At 43.6% G+C, this 19,078-nt stretch overlaps 1 protein-coding gene across 3 annotated transcripts in view; it reads left to right on the top strand.

The window, feature by feature from the left end:
• Nucleotides 1-8,297: 8,297 nt before the first annotated feature.
• Nucleotides 8,298-19,078, top strand: part of LOC115155524 (glycophorin-C) — a 38,264-nt gene continuing 27,483 nt past the window's right edge. Inside the window, exons 1-2 of one of the 3 annotated variants that reach the window (XM_029702207.1) lie at nucleotides 8,298-8,620; nucleotides 12,278-12,415. In XM_029702207.1, coding sequence (XP_029558067.1) covers nucleotides 12,334-12,415 — 82 coding nt within the window. In that variant the 5' untranslated portion in view covers nucleotides 8,298-8,620; nucleotides 12,278-12,333. Of the gene's footprint in view, nucleotides 8,621-12,156; nucleotides 12,416-19,078 lie in introns of all 3 variants that reach the window. The other 2 variants (XM_029702206.1, XM_029702205.1) reach the window with 2 other exon arrangements.

Raw genomic sequence — 19,078 nt, 5'->3', positions numbered from 1 at the left:
ATCATTGACAAGATCCTCCCGTGTAGTTCTGGGCTGATTCCTCACCGTTCTCATGATCATTGCAACTCCACGAGGTGAGATCTGGCATGGAGCCCCAAGCCGAGGGAGATTGACAGTTATTTTGTGTTTCTTCCATTTGCGAATAATCGCACCGACTGTTGTCACCTTCTCACTAAGCTGCTTGGCGATGGTCTTGTAGCCCATTCCAGCCTTGTGTAGGTCTACAATCTTGTCCCTGACATCCTTGGAGAGCTCTTTGGTCTTGGCCATGGTGGAGAGTTTGGAATCTGATTGATTGATTGCTTCTGTGGACAGGTGTCTTTTATACAGGTAACAAACTGAGATTAGGAGCACTCCCTTTAAGAGTGTGCTCCTAATCTCAGCTCGTTACCTGTATAAAAGACACCTGGGAGCCAGAAATCTTTCTGATTGAGAGGGGGTCAAATACTTATTTCCCTCATTAAAATGCAAATCAATTTATAACATTTTTGACATGAGTTTTTCTGGATTTTTTATTGTTATTCTGTCTCTCACTGTTCAAATAAACCTACCATTAAAATTATAGACTGATCATTTCTTTGTCAGTGGGCAAACGTACAAAATCAGCAGGGGATCAAATACTTTTTTCCCTCACTGTATATAGTCAACATGAAATCAGGAAAACGTTGCTAACTACTCTCATTTTAAACAGATTTAACTTTGAAACAGAAGGGCTGTACTCTGTAATTTTCAATCTCCCACTGCTTCAGGTATAGAAATAGAATTGTAATTCTATGGTTTCAAGTTTGACATCAGTTCTATTCCATCCTACTGTGCTTTACCTTCCTCATTTCTCTCTGGTATCGGCCTCTGGCACCTGACGAGACACTAGTACTGTCAAGCCCCAAATGCCAACACTGAGAATCCCCACAGGGTATACTGTCTGTGTCACCTATCACACATCTCATCCTGTCATTATCTCAAGTTTCTCACAAAAACAGTCAAAGAATAATGAAAACTTAACACAGAACTCTGCATGTGATGATGTCATCTTTGTCTTCCTCTAGTGAAATAAATCTCTGTTTAAAATAAATGTGATCCACTGTTTAAAGTAGCAGTCCAGTCTTCTTTTCACCTCATGACATGGGACAAGTGTTGGGGGGGTGACATCAGAGGGCACCTTCAGACCAACTCCTTGAATGGCTTACTCCTTGAAGTAATGTTTTTGCTAAAAACTATGTTTTTACAATTAGAGATGGAATGGGCAGTAGGGGGAAACAGCACCACGGGCCCTCCACTGTTGTGATTGTTTTTGTTGCAGTACAATACTGTATCTTTACGTGAGATATTGTTTTCCAATACGAAAAGTAAAAAAAAATTGCTGGAATGCATATTTAACCATTTTTTCACTCTGACACTGCTACTTACCGTCAACCTAAAGTTGGCATGACTTCCGTGAAAGAGAACTCACTCATTAACATGTTTTTCATTAATATACAGTCAGATCAGATGGTTATTTAGAGCTGAACCCCATTAGAGTTGAACCCCGTTAGAGCTGAACCCCGTTAGAGCTGAACCCCGTTTAACCTGAACCCCGTTTAACCTGATCCCCATTAGAGCTGAACCCCGTTAGAGCTGAACCCCGTTTAACCTGATCCCCATTAGAGCTGAACCCCGTTAGAGCTGAACCCCATTTAACCTGATCCCCATTAGAGCTGAACCCCGTTAGAGCTGAACCCTGTTAGAGCTGAACCCCGTTAGAGCTGAACCCCGTTAGAGCTGAACCCCGTTAGAGCTGTGTCCTTTGAGTTTGTATTTTGATTCAATTAGACACATATGTTTTAAAATGAGAATAAATAAGGACATACTGTACACAGTTGATTTAGTCACAGGATAAACTTTGTTCAATTGCAGAGGGTTGGCGTAAAGTAATTAAGAGAATAACAGATTCAATCCCCAAAATGAAGACAGAAGAAATTAGTACGTTGAAGTGGATGTAAATACATGGGAGGAGTTTTAAACTTGTGAGTACTGTATGTTAAAGCAAGCATGTTCGTTAGCGAGATGCTGTGATATGATGTGCTGTTACAGTGGTGTTATGCATTAGTTCAGAAAATGTATCCTTTGAAGAATACTGAAAAAACAATGTTCTATGTTTAGTCAGCATCACCATGGGAACAGAGATTATAAGAAATATATTCGCAGCGATTACACTTTCATACGCAATAACACCGTTGAATCATAGTTTGCTCAATTTACTCCCGAATCAATTTGTGTGTGTGTGTGTGTGTGTGTGCGTGTGTGTGTGTGTGTGTGTCTCCAGAACCAATCATCAGAAGTCTTCCTGGACCTGCCTGTCTGTGTGAATGGAGCAGTGTTTTCACTAAGTTTATACAACAGGTGGGTCTAATCCTGAATGCTGATTGGTTAAAAGTGCATTCCAGCCGGTGTCTATTCCACAAGTTACTACCAGCTAAATCTATGACGTTAAAATGCCTATTTACTCTGTTTCATCTCATTGCGCAATCCACTGTCTCATCAGCCCAGCCAGGCACTTTATAAACTTGATCTCTACTATAAAAAGCATCTAGACATTATCTCACATTTCTTTTAGACTAACATTTAGTTCTCAACAGCGGAGATTTGTATAAACCTTGCCCTCTGTCTCTCACACATTTGCAACATTGTTTCAATATGAAAAAGTTGATCTCCAACTGTCCAGTAATGAACATGTAGGGGTCAGGAATCGGGACAAGAGAGAGAGACAGGCAGTGTTTCTCAGCCAGTCAAAATCATGAAGCAGCTGGCATCATTTTTATGGATATATACAAATGAATGTCAATTGAAAAAAGGTACAACGAAATGAAGTGCAGCTAGGTTGCAATCTTTCCAGCTTCAGTTTGAAGTGATTTTGTTAGCTGTGTTGTTGGCTAGCTCCTCTGAACAACAGTGTCCTGACGAGAGAGCAAATTTTCTATGCCAGGTGAAATCGTGCCTCATTAGCTCATTGTTATGGATGTTTCTAAATGAATGTCACTAGAAAACAGCTTAAACATGCAGCTACTGTTGTTATTCCGTCTGCACTGTTTGTTGTGTCTGTAAATTAGATGTATTTTATTTCTTTTTTATTTTACCTTTATTTAACTAGGCAAGTCAGTTAAGAACAAATTCTTATTTTGCAACCGTATATTTGTTTCGGGACTATATCTTGTGGAAGGATGAAATAGTATGAATAAATTAATCAAAATAACGTTTTTAATTAAAATATGTCAATCATTAGTTGAATATGTTGGTAACCCGTTAAATAAATGTGATAATGTCCTCAAAGCCGTTGTTTGGAGGACATATTGGACTTCGTCTCAGGCCTGAAAACATCCTCGAAACACCGGCTCTTGGGCATTATCACTTAAACGACAACCAGCCCATCTCACTAATGGAACAGAGAGCTGGGTTTTACTGCACAAGGCAGCAAACACCTTCACTAGAGATGAAGATACAGTACGCAGAGAATGCTGATCTTGAATAATTAAAAAAAATACAATTTAGCTCACATGGGTCTATTTCTACACATCTCTAGGGTTGATGGGGTGTTGAGGTTAGGTATAGATCAGGCTATTATGTGGGGTTTTATGGTGTTAGGTATTTATCAAATCAAAATCCGATCAAATTGTATTTGTCTGTCACGTCGGTATAAAGGGATCGGGAGACAGGCGCAGGAATGCGTAATAGGGTTTTTTATTTACCCAAATTATAGCGTGCCATCTAAATGCACTGAGACGAAGAACAAACAAACACATATACAAAACACAGGGTTGAAACCCAAACAAAAGACCGAGGAGTTCCTCAAGTAAATACACCGGCGCGAGACCCGCAACACAGGCGCACACAATGATTTTACACGGGACGAGATCCGTAATCATCTTTTCAATACATGCAGCACGAAAGCCAAAACAACACAGCACAGGTACTCACACGACCAACGGACATTAGAACAATAATCGACAGCCCAATGATGAAACAAAGGGCACATTTATACAATTACAATCAGGGAAATGGGGACCAGGTGTGTGTAATGACAGAGTTCCGGAGGGATCCATGACGTTGTCACATGTGCTGAATACATCAGGTGTAGTAGACCTTACTGTGAAATGCTTACTTACAAGCCCTTAACCAACAACACAGTTTTAAGAAAAATAAGAGTTAGGAAAATATTTACTAAATAAGCTAAAGTAAAAAATAAAAGAGCAACAATAAAATAACAACAGCGAGGCTATATACAGGGGGTACCGGTACCAAGTCAATGTGCGGGGGTACAGGTTAGTCAAGGTATTTGAGGTAATATGTACATGTAGGTAGGGGTAAAGTAACTATGCGTAGATAATAAACAGTGAGTAGCAGCAGCATAAAAAAGGGAGTTCAATGTAAATAGTCTGGGTAGCCATTTCATTAGCTGTTCAGCAAGTCCTATGGCTTAGGGGTGGAAGCTGTTAAGAAACCTTTTGGACCTAGACTTGGCGCTCCGGTACCGCTTGCCGTACCGGAGCGGGTGGCTGGAGTCTTTGTCAATTTTTAGGGCCTTCCTCTGACACCTTTTTCTAGAGGTTTCGAGGTCCTGGATGGCAGGAAGCTTGGCCCCAGTGATGGTATAGATCAGGCTATTATATGGGGTTATGTATAGATCAGGCTATTATATGGGGTTATGTATAGATCAGGCTATTATATGGGGTTATATATAGATCAGGCTATTATATGGGGTTATGTATAGATCAGGCTATTATTATATGGGGTTATGTATAGATCAGGCTATTATATGGGGTTATGTATAGATCAGGCTATTATTATATGGGGTTATGTATAGATCAGGCTATTATATGGGGTTATGTATAGATCAGGCTATTATTATATGGGGTTATGTATAGATCAGGCTATTGTTATATGGGGTTATGTATAGATCAGGCTATTATTATATGGGGTTATGTATAGATCAGGCTATTATATGGGGTTATATGGTGTAAGCTACTGTATATATCAGACTACTACAGGAACCTACAGTATGCAAACACTTCATCACTGCATATGATATGACTGATATGTATTATTCTTATCATTTGGTATGCCATGCTCTGTGACTGCGTAAATTCACGAGGGTTGGTGATGCAAATAAATGAGCTTTTATGCTCATGTTTAGTATCACCACTTCAGTAACTCAATGCATGCAGTGAGACAATGAGTTTTCTAGGTAATTAATGTAATAGCTAAAATGACAGGCAAACATCTGGTGCCACCGAGACGGGTATAAAAACTGTTTGCCTGGCATCTGTAGTCCCTGACAGTCACCAGTCACCCCCATTTTTTAAAGAAAATGGCTGCAATTAAAAAGCTATTCAGTTCCAGCTAGCCAAGCTTTATTTAAATTGCAGTCCATCAATGTGTCGAGGACCCCCACATCACTCTCCGCTCAATGGGTGATGGGTACAATATAACTCACTTTTATCTCTAAACAGCCTCGATTCACTTATTTCAGGATAAATTACATTTGGCCTATATTTCTGTTTATTATTATTATTTTCTATATAAGCAGGTTGTGAAACCTATAGTATTCGATATTTTCCTGTCTATCGATGAGTCTGAGGCTTGTTTCTTAGATACTATCTCTCGGCTACAGAGAAAATAAAACAGTTATTCAAAGGTACAGTATGTGATTAAAAAACAGGGGGTTATCTTTCCTTCTCTGTTAGTTACTGATTTTTACTTCCCAGTTCTTTTCCATTGTGTTTCCTGATCGTCTTTATCTAATTAAAAACTAAACATTAAATGTATTACAGGCAATACATCACGTTTAAGGTCAATACATCCAGTTTCCAATTGTCTTTTTTCCTGCAACTATTTCCCAAGTCGTTGCTGCAAATGATAATGTATTCTCAGTCAATTTAGGTCTACCTGATCAAATAAAAATAAATGAAAATGCATGTAAATAAATAACAATTGTTTACCATTTACCAGGTTGGGTTGACAACAATGCTTCAGGAACACAGAGTTGAAGTTGACAACAATCTAGACAGACGTGAAGTTGTGTTGTGGCAATCAAGAGGCATTTGAGCAAACGTAGATAGGAAGATTGGGTCATGATGATTTAAGACTTTGCCAGAAGGGGTTTAGTCAAATCGTGTGTGTCGGTGTGAAAGTAGAGCCAGAGAGAAGTATTTTATAGAGTGCAAGACATCTTTGATAAATGGCCAGATGATGAGCAATCCCACTGCATGTATATGTCAAAATGAACATAATGCTGTTGAATAAGCAATATCATCTCTCTCAGAAAACAAACACCCTGGAAAGTCAGACAGGGAGGAATAAAGATATGTGTCAACTGTAAACCGAGACGATGAGTTCATACATCCCCTGAAAAAGATGTGGAGGTGGTGTTTTGTCAATTCTTATTTTACTACAAACATGTTAAAACAATGTTAACATATATCTTATTATCTTAGGCTTGGAACGGCACAAGATTTAAACAAAATGTGGCATGAAACAGGAAACCTATTAAAGTGGTCCCCATCTACACCTTGTGGTAGTGCCACTAGGTCCACAGACACAGATCTCACATGTTCAGGGAACCTGCACCAAACACCAAGCATCTGCCTTTTTTAATTCCTCAAAGTTTCTCTCTGCCACTAACCAGATGAATGCGCCGGAGGAAATATTTTCTAAATATAAACAAAGGACAATAAAATAAATGTTTGAAATGGTGGTTTAACAAAACAAGATTAAACATGAATTGTCAGTTAGTGTTTTTCGAGTAGATGTAACAAAGCCATCATTAATGCTTTCATGGGTGTTGCATTCTTTGCTCAATCTAAAATGATATATTCAGTCTATTGCCTCATTGACAGTCAGTAGCCTACCTTCCTACTGTGATCATGAAAAGATGACGTCATCCTTTCAAAACATGTTTTGCTGTGTTGAGGGTATTGTTGTGTAATCATGCCAATTTTCTATGCATAATTCAGTAATCTCAGTATCGTATAGTTGGGTCCTTGTGCAGAGATGAAAGACACCTATATTCTATGTAGTCTGTGGAACGTGGAACATGACTAGAGAAGGACAAGATTAGCTTCAAGCTTGGCAGAGGATCTCTGCAGAAGTCAGGGATAATGAGAATGAACTGACACATGGAGATCAGATACATATCTCCCACCTCTTTGTCATTCAGTCATGGATTGGTTATGTTCACAATCGAGTCTTGCTGAGGTGAAAGTTGACCGCGCATAATGAGCCAAGCATGGCCATTAAAAAGGATTCTGGCTTCGAGTTGGAGCAAACGTATTACGTGTTACATGAATATACTTTTCAACAATTGTTACACTGAGTGAATAGTATGTTTAAATTGCCGTGTTGACAACAGACTTGATACATCAGACCAAATGAAAGTCGATATCTGCTGTAGGGAGTGTGCATTAAGTCTTAATAATCTGTTGGATAATATCCCTCGTTAGTCTTAGAACACCTCGAGAATTCTTTAGAATCTTTTACAAAATGGTAACAGAGGCAGACACGGTTTGTACTGTTCTTGCTACTTGTACTGTGTAGTGCAACTGGAGATGGCGTTTGGATGAACACTCCCTAAGTATTGTGCAGCTGTTCAAATTCCTGTCCCGTTCTCTCATCGCTCTCCCTCATTCCACACAACTGTAACTCTAGAGCCATGGATTTAATTCCCTATAGGCTCAAAACCCTCTCTGTTAAAGGGGCAATCTGCTATTGGTACATCCATTTTTGGACTTTTAAATAAATTATATACCCATTGATTCTTGACCAATATAACTTATGAATGCCTCAAGAGCTTAGTTCAACAGTTGTACCACATCGGAACCCAAATATGAGCTTGCTTTTCTTTGTTCGTCAAAAAATGTAATTGTAACTGTAAACCCTCAAAACATGGTTAAAACTATCATTTTGATATCATGTATTGTCAGTCCTTGGATCCATAGTTCTGTTTAATGAACTTGAGAGTGGTTAAATTGTTCCAGCCACATTCCTCAGCTGTTTACCAAAACAATAGTGGGGTGACCCTTTGTTATTGCTCCTTTACGTCAGTTTGAGCAAACCTTGCCCGAATCGATCCCAGGGTTTTGGACTACATAACTCCCATGATGAATGTGTTTCTGCTCGGTCCACAGCCTTAACAGTCAACGGCAGTCCTTCACAGACTACATTTTGGATAAAGGTCAATGCCCTACCCCTTCTTCTCCTCCCTCTTCCTGTCTCCTCCCTCTAGCCTACCCTGGCCTAAAGTGAAACTTGGGAATAATTTGCTTGTTGCTGGGAGGGGCCTCTCGGTCCATTGGTTGAGCAGAAGAGATCATTAGTTAGGGGATTGAGTTTACAGGCACTGGGGGGGGAAAAGTACAGTTCACATGCTGCACAGCACACCCAGTTTTCAGGGCGAGATAAAAAAAAGGGTTGTCTACAGACAGTGTTTGAGTGAACGGTATAAGGTGAAAGATTGGTGAAGAGGGAGGACTGACGGACCTTAAATATTCTGTTGCTCTGTTCTGAATAACAGTTTCTTCTTGGAGAGTGGAGTTAGAGAGTGTAGGCAGGAATTCTTGGAAACGTGTTGCTGTGCAGCTCTGGAAATTTGGTGAGTGCATGCTCCTTTTAAGGTCCTTTGTGAAAACTACTTCTAAAGTATGTTTTTTTCTTCAGCATTCTCTTAATGCTGTTAGAGGATCATTTGGACAGGGGCCAAGTGAGAACGGTCAGCTCTTGACAGATGACCAGTTGTCATAATAAAAGAGCCGGTGAAGGCAGAGATATACTATACGGTGACATCGGAACTATTATTGAAGGAGGAAATGACGAGGCAACTTGTTGATTGGTTGTTTACTCACACAAGCTGCCATTTCCATTTGGAGGTTTGTGACAACCACAAGGCTCTTTTCTCACCTCAACATTGGTCAAAGGGTGCCTGTGTCTACTCACATAAGACACTTCTGTTAAGTTATAATGGAGGCAGACAGTGGTATGTACAATAACCTAGGTGGGTTTATGCATCTATGATGCAGTAGTCTGCGTTTTTATGAAAACAAAAGTCAAACTGCCCTTTCAGCTCATGTGACAGTGCAGCTGGGTTTGACATCTGGTCCTCGTCGTGGCACCCAGTCAGCCATTAGACGCCAAACACTGAAAACGTTGTTCAAAATTACTTCTGTGGTAAATTAAGTTCAGAATCAATGCTTGGATTCTACATGAGACCCTGGAGTCAAAACATTTTGGTTGTTTACTAACATTGGTTGGGTACTGCAAGACTCTCCAAGACACAGAAGTTCTGAGATAAAATGATCCAGGACATTCGGTCCCAATCAAGTTAATTACCGTTACTGACATTTTCTGTGTAACCATGGTGATGTCAGAGCATCACACCTGCCGTGCGTGCTGAACCTAATGTTCTGGAGTCGCATATGCTCTAACTTTCAAAATATAACACAAAGGCACAAAGTACAAAGGCCAAAATATTAGACCGTTAGACACATTAATTATTCCTTTGAACAGAGGAAGCTTGATCACACAGAACATCATCTATTGTGACATAAGAGAGGCTGACTGAGTACCATAGGAAGAGCAGTAGACAGGACAGACAAGACAGACAGGAGAGACGGCAGAAAGGACAGACAGGGGAGACGGCAGACAGGACAGACAGGGTAGACGGCAGACAGGGGAGACAGCAGACAGGATAGACAGGACAGACAGGACAGACAGGGGAGACGGCAGACAGGGGAGACGGCAGACAGGACAGAGAGAGGAGACAGCAGACAGGGGAGACAGCAGACAGAACAGACAGGAGAGATGGCAGACAGGGGAGACAGAGAGACAGCAGTCAGGACAGACAGGGGAGACGGCAGACAGGACAGGACAGGGGAGACAGCAGACAGGACAGGCAGGGGAGACGGCAGACAGGACAGGCAGGGGAGACGGCAGACAGGACAGACAGGGGAGACGGCAGACAGGACAGACAGGAGAGACGGCAGACAGGACAGACAGGGGAGACAGGGGAGACGGCAGACAGGATAGACAGGGGAGACAGCAGACAGGACAGACAGGGGAGACTGCAGACAGGGGAAACAGCAGACAGGACAGATGGCAGACAGGGGAGATGGAAGACAGGACAGACAGGGGAGACGGAAGACAGGACAGATAGGGGAGACAGGGGAGACGGCAGACAGGATAGACAGGGGAGACAGCAGACAGGACAGACAGGGGAGACAGCAGACAGGACAGACAGGGGAGACGGCAGACAGGACAGACAGGGGAGACGGCAGACAGGACAGGACAGACAGGGGAGATGGCAGACAGGGGAGACAGAGAGACAGCAGTCAGGACAGACAGGGGAGACGGCAGACAGGACAGGACAGGGGAGACAGCAGACAGGACAGGCAGGGGAGACGGCAGACAGGACAGGCAGGGGAGACGGCAGACAGGACAGACAGGGGAGACGGCAGACAGGACAGACAGGAGAGACGGCAGACAGGACAGACAGGGGAGACAGGGGAGACGGCAGACAGGGGAGACAGGGGAGACAGCAGACAGGACAGACAGGGGAGACTGCAGACAGGGGAAACAGCAGACAGGACAGATGGCAGACAGGGGAGATGGAAGACAGGACAGACAGGGGAGACGGAAGACAGGACAGATAGGTGAGACAGGGGAGACGGCAGACAGGATAGACAGGGGAGACAGCAGACAGGACAGACAGGGGAGACAGCAGACAGGACAGACAGGGGAGACGGCAGACAGGACAGACAGGGGAGACGGCAGACAGGACAGGACAGACAGGGGTGATGGCAGACAGGGGAGACGGTAGACAGGACAGGACAGACAGGGGAGACGGTAGACAGGGGAGACAGCCGACAGGACAAACAGGGGAGACAGCAGACAGGACAGACAGGGGAGACGGCAGACAGGACAGACAGGGGAGACGGCAGACAGGACAGACAGGGGAGACAGCAGACAGGACAGACAGGGGAGACGGCAGACAGGACAGGACCGACAGGGAAGATGGCAGACAGGGGAGACGGCAGACAGGGGAGACAGCAGACAGGACAGACAGGGGAGACAGCAGATAGGACAGACAGGAGAGACGGCAGACAGGACAGACAGGGGAGACGGCAGACAGGATAGACAGGGGATACATCAGACAGGACAGACAGGGGAGACGGCAGACAGGGGAAACAGCAGACAGGACAGATGGCGGACAGGGGCGATGGCAGACAGAACAGACAGGGGAGATGGAAGACAGGACAGACAGGGGAGATGGCAGACAGGACAGACAGGGGAGACGGCACACAGGACAGACAGGGGAGACGGCAGACAGGACAGACAAGACAGACAGGGGAGACGCCAGACAGGACAGACAGGGGAGACGCCAGACAGGACAGACAGGGGAGACGCCAGACAGGACAGACAGGGGAGACGCCAGACAGGACAGACAGGACAGACAGGGGAGACGGCAGACAGAACAGACAGGGGGACGGCAGACAGGACAGACAAGACAGGTTTGGTGTGAGGAGGGCGGGGAGGGGGGGGTGAGTGGAGAGTTATTCAGCTCTCAAGAGTAAACTGTCTATCTGACTGTTTGACTGTGATAAGGTTGGGCTCCATGCTTCCTCAAAGCTGCACTTCCTCTGTTTGTTAGAAAGGTGTTGGGTCAGCAGCAGGCTGCAGATACAGGGAAGCAGAGGGAGGGAGGAGGGATTATGGACCACGTCCAAGGGAATGGGATAGGATAGGTAGCCTCAGATTTTTGGTGAGTCACGACCCACTGTGATTTGATTGACAGTTTGGAGTGAGATACTTGCAAAACTTCTTAGATATTGTCTATGTAGAAATGAGAGGTGTGATCTGTTGTTCATATGCCTAAATCTGGGACAGAACAGCACGATCTAGTGAGTGCAACAGCGCAACAGTCCATGGCGTACATACGTGTGTGTGTGTGTGTGTGTGTGTGTGTGTGTGTGTGTGTGTGTGTGTGTGTGTGTGTGTGTGTGTGTGTGTGTGTGTGTGTGTGTGTGTGTGTGTGTGTGTGTGTGTGTACAGTATAAATTTATTTCACCTATACCAAACAGGCTAAGAGAGATTGAGAGATTAATATACTATTTCCTCTGACTTCCTTTCTTATAGAGATTTGATACATAGAGCCGAGTAACACCCCTACACTCCTCCTTCAGGATCCCCCTTTACCCTCCAAATTCCATCTCTCTATTGCTCTCTCTCTTTCTCCTTCTCTTCCTCTCCCTGTCAGCTGTCCCCCTCAATCCCCCTCTCCTGACGTCCTGCCTGACACCCGCTCTGCTCGACATGGAGAACTCCACGGCTGTGGCCTTTAACGCGACCCCAGACCAAGCGAAACCAGAAGCCATGACACAACTCATGCCAACCAGTGAGTATTCTCCCACGGTCAGATCTGGTACCGTTTAACCACCACACCACACCACTCTTTACCTGTCTGAGCTGCCTGGGGCCTGGGTCTTGCAGATCAGAACAATCCCTAAGCATGCGTGGCATTTCAATATGACATCTTCTGCTGCTGCACTGTAAAACAGAAAGGAGAAGAGTTTGGAGTAGAACTACTGAAACAGACTCACTGTAATGTAACTCCTGACAACCCACATACTCCACATTGTAAAGCACATGACCGCTGACCTTGTTGACCCCTGAGAGAGAAAACCCCTGAAGCATAACATGTATCAAACACCTGGTGGTCCAAGAGGCATGTTGAGTGCTGCTCATATAACTGGGAGGTCAGGAGTGTTGCAATCAAGACAACAAAACAAAATGAATGGCAGCAAGCAGCTGTTTTATTTTACTCTGTCTTGCATTGTTCAGTTGAATTTGACAGGGGTTTTTTGTTCATTTTTTTTTACTCAACCCATGTGGTTCCTGTCAAGAGCTGCCTTGTAAAGTGGCCTAACATTGACAGAGCGGGAAGAAGAATGATACAATTGTTAAACTGAAATAATCATTGAATATGCTTTGACAGACAGGTTGCCACCTGCTATCAGACCAAATAGATGCTGGAAGTGTATGGTTATGGATAGAAAAATACCTGAGGCACACAAGTATGGGAGGAAAGGAGGTAGATGCTTGTCTGTTAGAAATGCCTTCACTTTTCAAAGTCAGGGGAGACTCCAGCTATGCTGTCCCTAGTGCATGCTACTGTTGTCTCCTCGGGTGTCGGGGAGAGGGAGCAGCCAGGCGATATGACAGGTGTGAATATAGACCTTCTCAGATCCCCGGGCCCTGGCCTGACAGCAAGGGACCCATTGCCAGAGAGGCAACTAGAAACCTGCAGGATAAAAACAGCTCTCACAACCAGGCACTTTAAGACTGCTGTTTAATGGGACTTTTATCTCTGATTTAACAAGGCGCAATCGCATCATGAGAAAAATGTACACTCTCATTAGAAGATGCAATGACAAACAAACAGTTAATCTGGCTGGATATGAGAAGCAAAGCAAATTTCTCAGGCTTGCACCCTGGCAACCTGGCCGAAAATGTAATAGTCAGTTACCGTATATATCCATCTCTGTGGGTTCCAGGATAAATGGTGGAACCACAAAGGGAGGCTGTGATTGGAATGTGGAGAATACTACCACGTCGGCCATTGGCTTAGTTAGTGTCTCTCCAGTCAGTGCTTAGATCCTGTTTTCTCTCCATACATCGTACTCTCAAACATTTAAGGTAATAATGTAATAGCAAGTCTTATCACACAATACACCTGTAGGCTACACAATGACAGAGGCAGCTATAGGCCAAGGAGAGGGGGAAGCAAGTGCCATTAGAATTTATAACGTTGTCTTTCAGGACCTGACTGTTGCTATTTTCTGTTGATGCATTTTTTAAAACTTCATTTTAGTAACAGAGGAGCGACAGCAGCAAATATAACGACGATCTTCCGCTACTGAAGCCAGTTACTGGTTCTCCACCTCATGAAGCATATGAGCTTTATGAAGGGTGGGTAGCGTTACATTATTTATCTGTGCACAACTTATTATTTCTCCTCGTAAGAGATTCATTTTACTCAGCACACCTAAAAAAAAACTGTAAAATAATATTTGAGGGCTTTAATATTTAATTTGATATTGTGCAGTAACTACTGACAGAAATTGGGTTGAAGCAAAAAAAGAGGTCCGGTTATTTCAAAATCCACGAGAAAAAGACCCAACTTTAGAGACTGACTTGTCACTTGTGAGTGAGGATGAGCTCCAGTAACTCTCTCTGTGAAATGATCATGATTAAGCGAGCATAAAATGTGCCATCATGCTTGGCTGCTGATGTTCCTAAAGTGCTATGGGCCAAATGTGATTTTAATGTTAATTGACAATTACATGCCACCATGCCTACAGGTTGAATCATTCCCTACCTATAGCACAGGGGCACGTTTGTGAACCTCAAATGAATTACATGTGTGTGGCAGTCATAACATTGCATTGGAGTCATCCTTGTGTAGTGATGTATCCTTCACCGTACGACTGCAATATGACCTTGTAGGGGACATCTTGTTGCTGAGGTCAAATAAACAACTAGCAGAGTGAGGTATTCTGTTTTTTTTTTACATAAGGCTTTGAGTTTATAACTACATGACTGTACACACAACCCTGAATACAAGATTGATTTAACCACACACTAAGGTGTATGTACATTTGATCGTCTATATGTATGCAGGTCTGTTAACAATCCATTTGCTCAACAAGCACCAATTGTGGGCCAGGACACATTGAATAGGTGTTGAAGAATAATGATCTGTTTTGCAACCAGCTGGTAGTAGCTGTACAAAAGCAGTGTCTGTGAAGCAGCCAGTGCCTGATGTTGTTTGTTTGCATAAACAGCTCTGCTGGCTGTCAGTCAGCTGGTCCGGTGGCTGACAGTCAGCTGGTCCGGTGGCTGTCAGTCAGCTGGTCCGGTGGCTGACAGTCAGCTGGTCTGGTGGCTGTCAGTTCTCATTAGCCTACTATAGAAAAGAGGCCCTCTATGTGTGTTATTAGTGCACGTAGGTACTGTACCATGCTAACTTTTTGCAACAAAGAACAGACATGGAAACATTAAATCAAATTAAATGTTATTTGTAACATGCGCTGAATACATCAGGTGAAATACTTACTCACAATCCCTTAACCAACAATGCAGTTCAAGAATTAGAGTAAAAAAATAAATCTAAATAAACTACAGTGAAAAATAAAAAGTAACACAGTAAAATAACAATACCGAGGCTATATACAGGGGGTACCGGTACAGACTCAATGTGCAGGTGTACAGGTTAAAGAAGGTAATTTGTACATGTAGGTAGGGGTAAAGTGACAATGCATAGTAAAGTGACTATTCATGTCAGTGTAAATAGTCCAGGTGGCCATTTGATTAATTGTTCAGCAGTCTTGTGTCTTGGGGGTAGAAGCTGTTAAGGAGCCTTTTGGACCTAAACTTGGCTGGCGCTCCAGTTCCGCTTGGCATGCAGTAGTAGAGAGAACAGTCTATGACTTGGGTGACTGGAGTCTTTGACAATTTTTTGGGCCTTCCTCTGACACCGCATAGTATATAGGTCCTGGATGGCAGGAAGCTTAGAGCCAGTGATATACTGGGCCGTACGCACTACCCTCTGTAGTGCCTTACGGTCAGATGCCGAGCAGTTGCCATACCAGGCCGTGATGCAACCGGTCAGGATGCTCTCGACGGTGCAGCTGTAGAACTTTTTGAGGATCTGGGGACCCATGCCAAATCTTTTCAGTCTCCTGAGGGGGAAAAGGTGTTGTCATGCCCTCTTCACAACTGTCTTGGTGTGTTTGAACCATGATAGTTTGTTGGTGATGTGTACACCAAGGAACTTGAAACTCTCGACCCACTCCGCTACAGCCCCATCGATGTGAATGGGGGCATGTTCGGCCCTCCTTTTCCTGTAGTCTACGATCATCTCCTTTGTCTTGCTCACGTTGAAGAGGTGGATGTCCTGGCACCACACTGCCAGGTCTCTGACCTCCTCCCTATAGGCTGTCTCATAGTTGTCTGTGATCAGGCCTACCACTGTTGTGTCATTAGCAAACTTAAAGAGGGTGTTGGAGTTGTGCTTGGCCACACAGTCGTAAGTGAACAGGGAGTACAGGAGGGGACTAAGCACACACCCCCGGGGGTCCCCTTGTTCAGGATCAGCGTGGCAGATGTGTTGTTACCTACACTTACCACCTGGGTGTGGTCCGACAGGAAGTCCAGAATCCAGTTGCAGAGGGAGGTGTTAATTCCCAGGATCCTTAGCTTAGTGATGATTTTTGTGTTAAACGCTGATCTGTAGTCAATAAAAAGCATTCTCACATAGGTGTCCCTTTGGTCCAGGTGGGAAAGGGCAGTGTGGAGTGCGATTGAGATTGCATCATCTGGGGATCTCTTGGGGCGGTATGCAAATGGGAGTGGGTCTAGGGTTTCCCGGGATGGTGTTGATGTGAGCCATGACCAGACTTTCAAAGCCCTTCATGGCTACCAACGTGAGTGCTATGGGGCGGTAGTCATTTAGGCAAGTTACCTTTGATTTCTTTGGCACAGGGACTATGGTGGTCTGCTTGAAACATGTAGGTATTACTGACTCAGTCAGGGAGAGGTTGAAAATGTCAGTGATTTTTTTTTTTTACCTTTAACTAGGCAAGTCAGTTAAGAACAAATTCTTATTTTCAATGATGGCCTAGGAACAAGAGGTACTGCCTTGTTCAGGGGCAGAATGACAGATCTGTACCTTGTCAGCTCGGGGATTTGAACTTGCAACCTTTCGGTTACTAGCCCAACGCTCTAACCACTAGGCTACCCTGCCGCCCAAATATACTTACCAGTTGGTCTGTGCATGCTGAGTGCACGTCCTGGTAATCCGTCTGGCCCCATAGCAGCAACATTATGTACAAAATAAGTTAAACAATACGAAAAAGCACAGTTGGTTTGGAGGTCGTAACACGGCAGCCATCATTTTCCTAGACATGGAAATAGAGCTACCCCCCCCCGCACGCTAACCTCTCAGTTGTAGTTCAGAGACCTTTATGTAGCATCTCAGACAGTAAGGAATTTACAGAAAAATGGAGACTCCATTTTTAGCATGTGTCTTAAAGGAGCTGAGAGATGACAGCAGAGCGGACCTTGAATTGTTTGGGCTGCTGGAGCAGTGCATTCAGCCGAGGAGGCAGTGAGGGAGATTTTCCCCTTCCTCTACTTTGACCTTCAGGGTTTTTACTGTAGAAAAACTTAAGTTCCAAAGGCTGGGCCTAATATAGTTTAAGAGGTCATACAATAAGTTTTGTAGTGAATCATATGTTGATGACGTAAAGAATATTTGCTGGTCTGTAATGAGGAGCAACCAGATGCTACACTTGACACCTTTATGAAATTGCTTATTCCAGTTACTAATAAGCATTGTAGCAAGATCAAGGGTGTGGGGTTACCATGTCACCAAGTTCAATAACAAAACAGGCACCAGTAGCACAAATAGAATGCGAAGGAGAAGTTTATTAGGGATGTTCGTACATGGGGAAAGAAGGGGGAATTCACCAATCACCTCACAGTCCACAAGCCGTTCTCTTTGTCCGTTCCGTTTTCCAGGGGTAATCTTCACACTCGGGTCCTCTGCCAACCCGGTCCGGTACACAAGGGGGTTAGTCCAACAGTTCAGGTCACAACGGGAAATCACACAGATTTCACTCTCTTGTTTCTCTCACTCTTCATACCGCTCTTGTTTCTCTCACTCTTCATACCACTCTTGTTTCTCTCACTTCTCTCCCTCTTCATACCGCTCTTGTTTCTCTCACTCTTCATACCGCTCTTGTTTCTCTCACTCTTCATACCGCTCTTGTTTCTCTCACTCTTCATACCGCTCTTGTTTCTCTCACTCTTCATACCGCTCTTGTTTCTCTCACTCTTCATACCGCTCTTGTTTCTCTCACCTCCTCTGCCCCTTTATGCAGGCTGCTTCCTCCTTTATCCACAAGCACCCACTGGCTTAACGACCCACAGCCTTTCCTCGTTGGGGCAGGAAGTCCATATAAGGCCTGGGGGTGGAGCCAGCTACCTGCAAGATATCGCTCCTCAAATACCACTCCCCTCACCTCTCCCTGCCGTCTGCAACAGCATGCACGAATTAAGAAAATGACTGGAAAAACGGTTAAATCTCCTTGGATTGATGAGGAATTGAAACAGTTTATGGTAGAGAGGGATGAGACGAAAGGTATGGCAAATAAGTCTGATAAAAATAAATAAATACAAATACAAGCAAATAAATACAAATACAAATACTCTACTTTCAAAAGTAAGACAGGTGAAAAGAGGGAGAGAGAGAGTGAGAGAGCGAGTGTGAGAGAGAGGAGAGGGAGAGAGAGTGAGGGAGAGGAGAGGGAGAGAGAGAAAGAGAGTGTGAGAGAGAAGAGAGGGAGAGATAGAGTGAGAGAATTAGGCAGACAAAGATAGAGAATCAGAGAGTAACAGAGGGGAACAGTACAGGCGAGGCTGAGAGAAAGCAGTGTTGTAAAGTACATAAGGGGGTATCTGTACTTTAATTTACTATTTATATTTTTGACTACTTTTACTTTTACTTCACTACATTCCAAGAGAAAATAATCTACTTTTTACTCCACACATTTCCCTGACACCCAAAGTACTTGTTACATTTTGAATGCTTAGCAGGACAGGAAATATTTCCAGTTTACGCACTTATGAAGAGAACACGTGGTCATCCCTACTGCCTCTGATCTGACCAACTCACTAAACTCAAATGCATAATTTGTAAATTATGTCTGAATGTTGGAGTGTGCCCCTGGCTATCCGTACATTTTTAAAGCAAAATGGTGCCGTCTATGTTGCTTCATTTAAAGAATTTTAAGTGATTTATACTTCTACTTTTGCTTTTTCTTATGAGTATATTTTAGCAATTACATTTACTTTTGATACTTGAGTATATTTAAAACCAAATACTTTTAGACTTTTACTCAAGTAGTATTTTAACTTTCTATTAAGGTATCAATATTTTTACTCAAGTATCACAATTTGGTACTTTTTCCACCACTGAGAGAAAGTGCTGCAGAGA

The sequence above is a fragment of the Salmo trutta genome, chromosome 20, assembly GCF_901001165.1.
Source record: "Salmo trutta chromosome 20, fSalTru1.1, whole genome shotgun sequence".
Classification (NCBI taxonomy): Eukaryota; Metazoa; Chordata; class Actinopteri; order Salmoniformes; family Salmonidae; genus Salmo; species Salmo trutta.
This window is presented reverse-complemented; position numbering and strand designations above follow the sequence as displayed.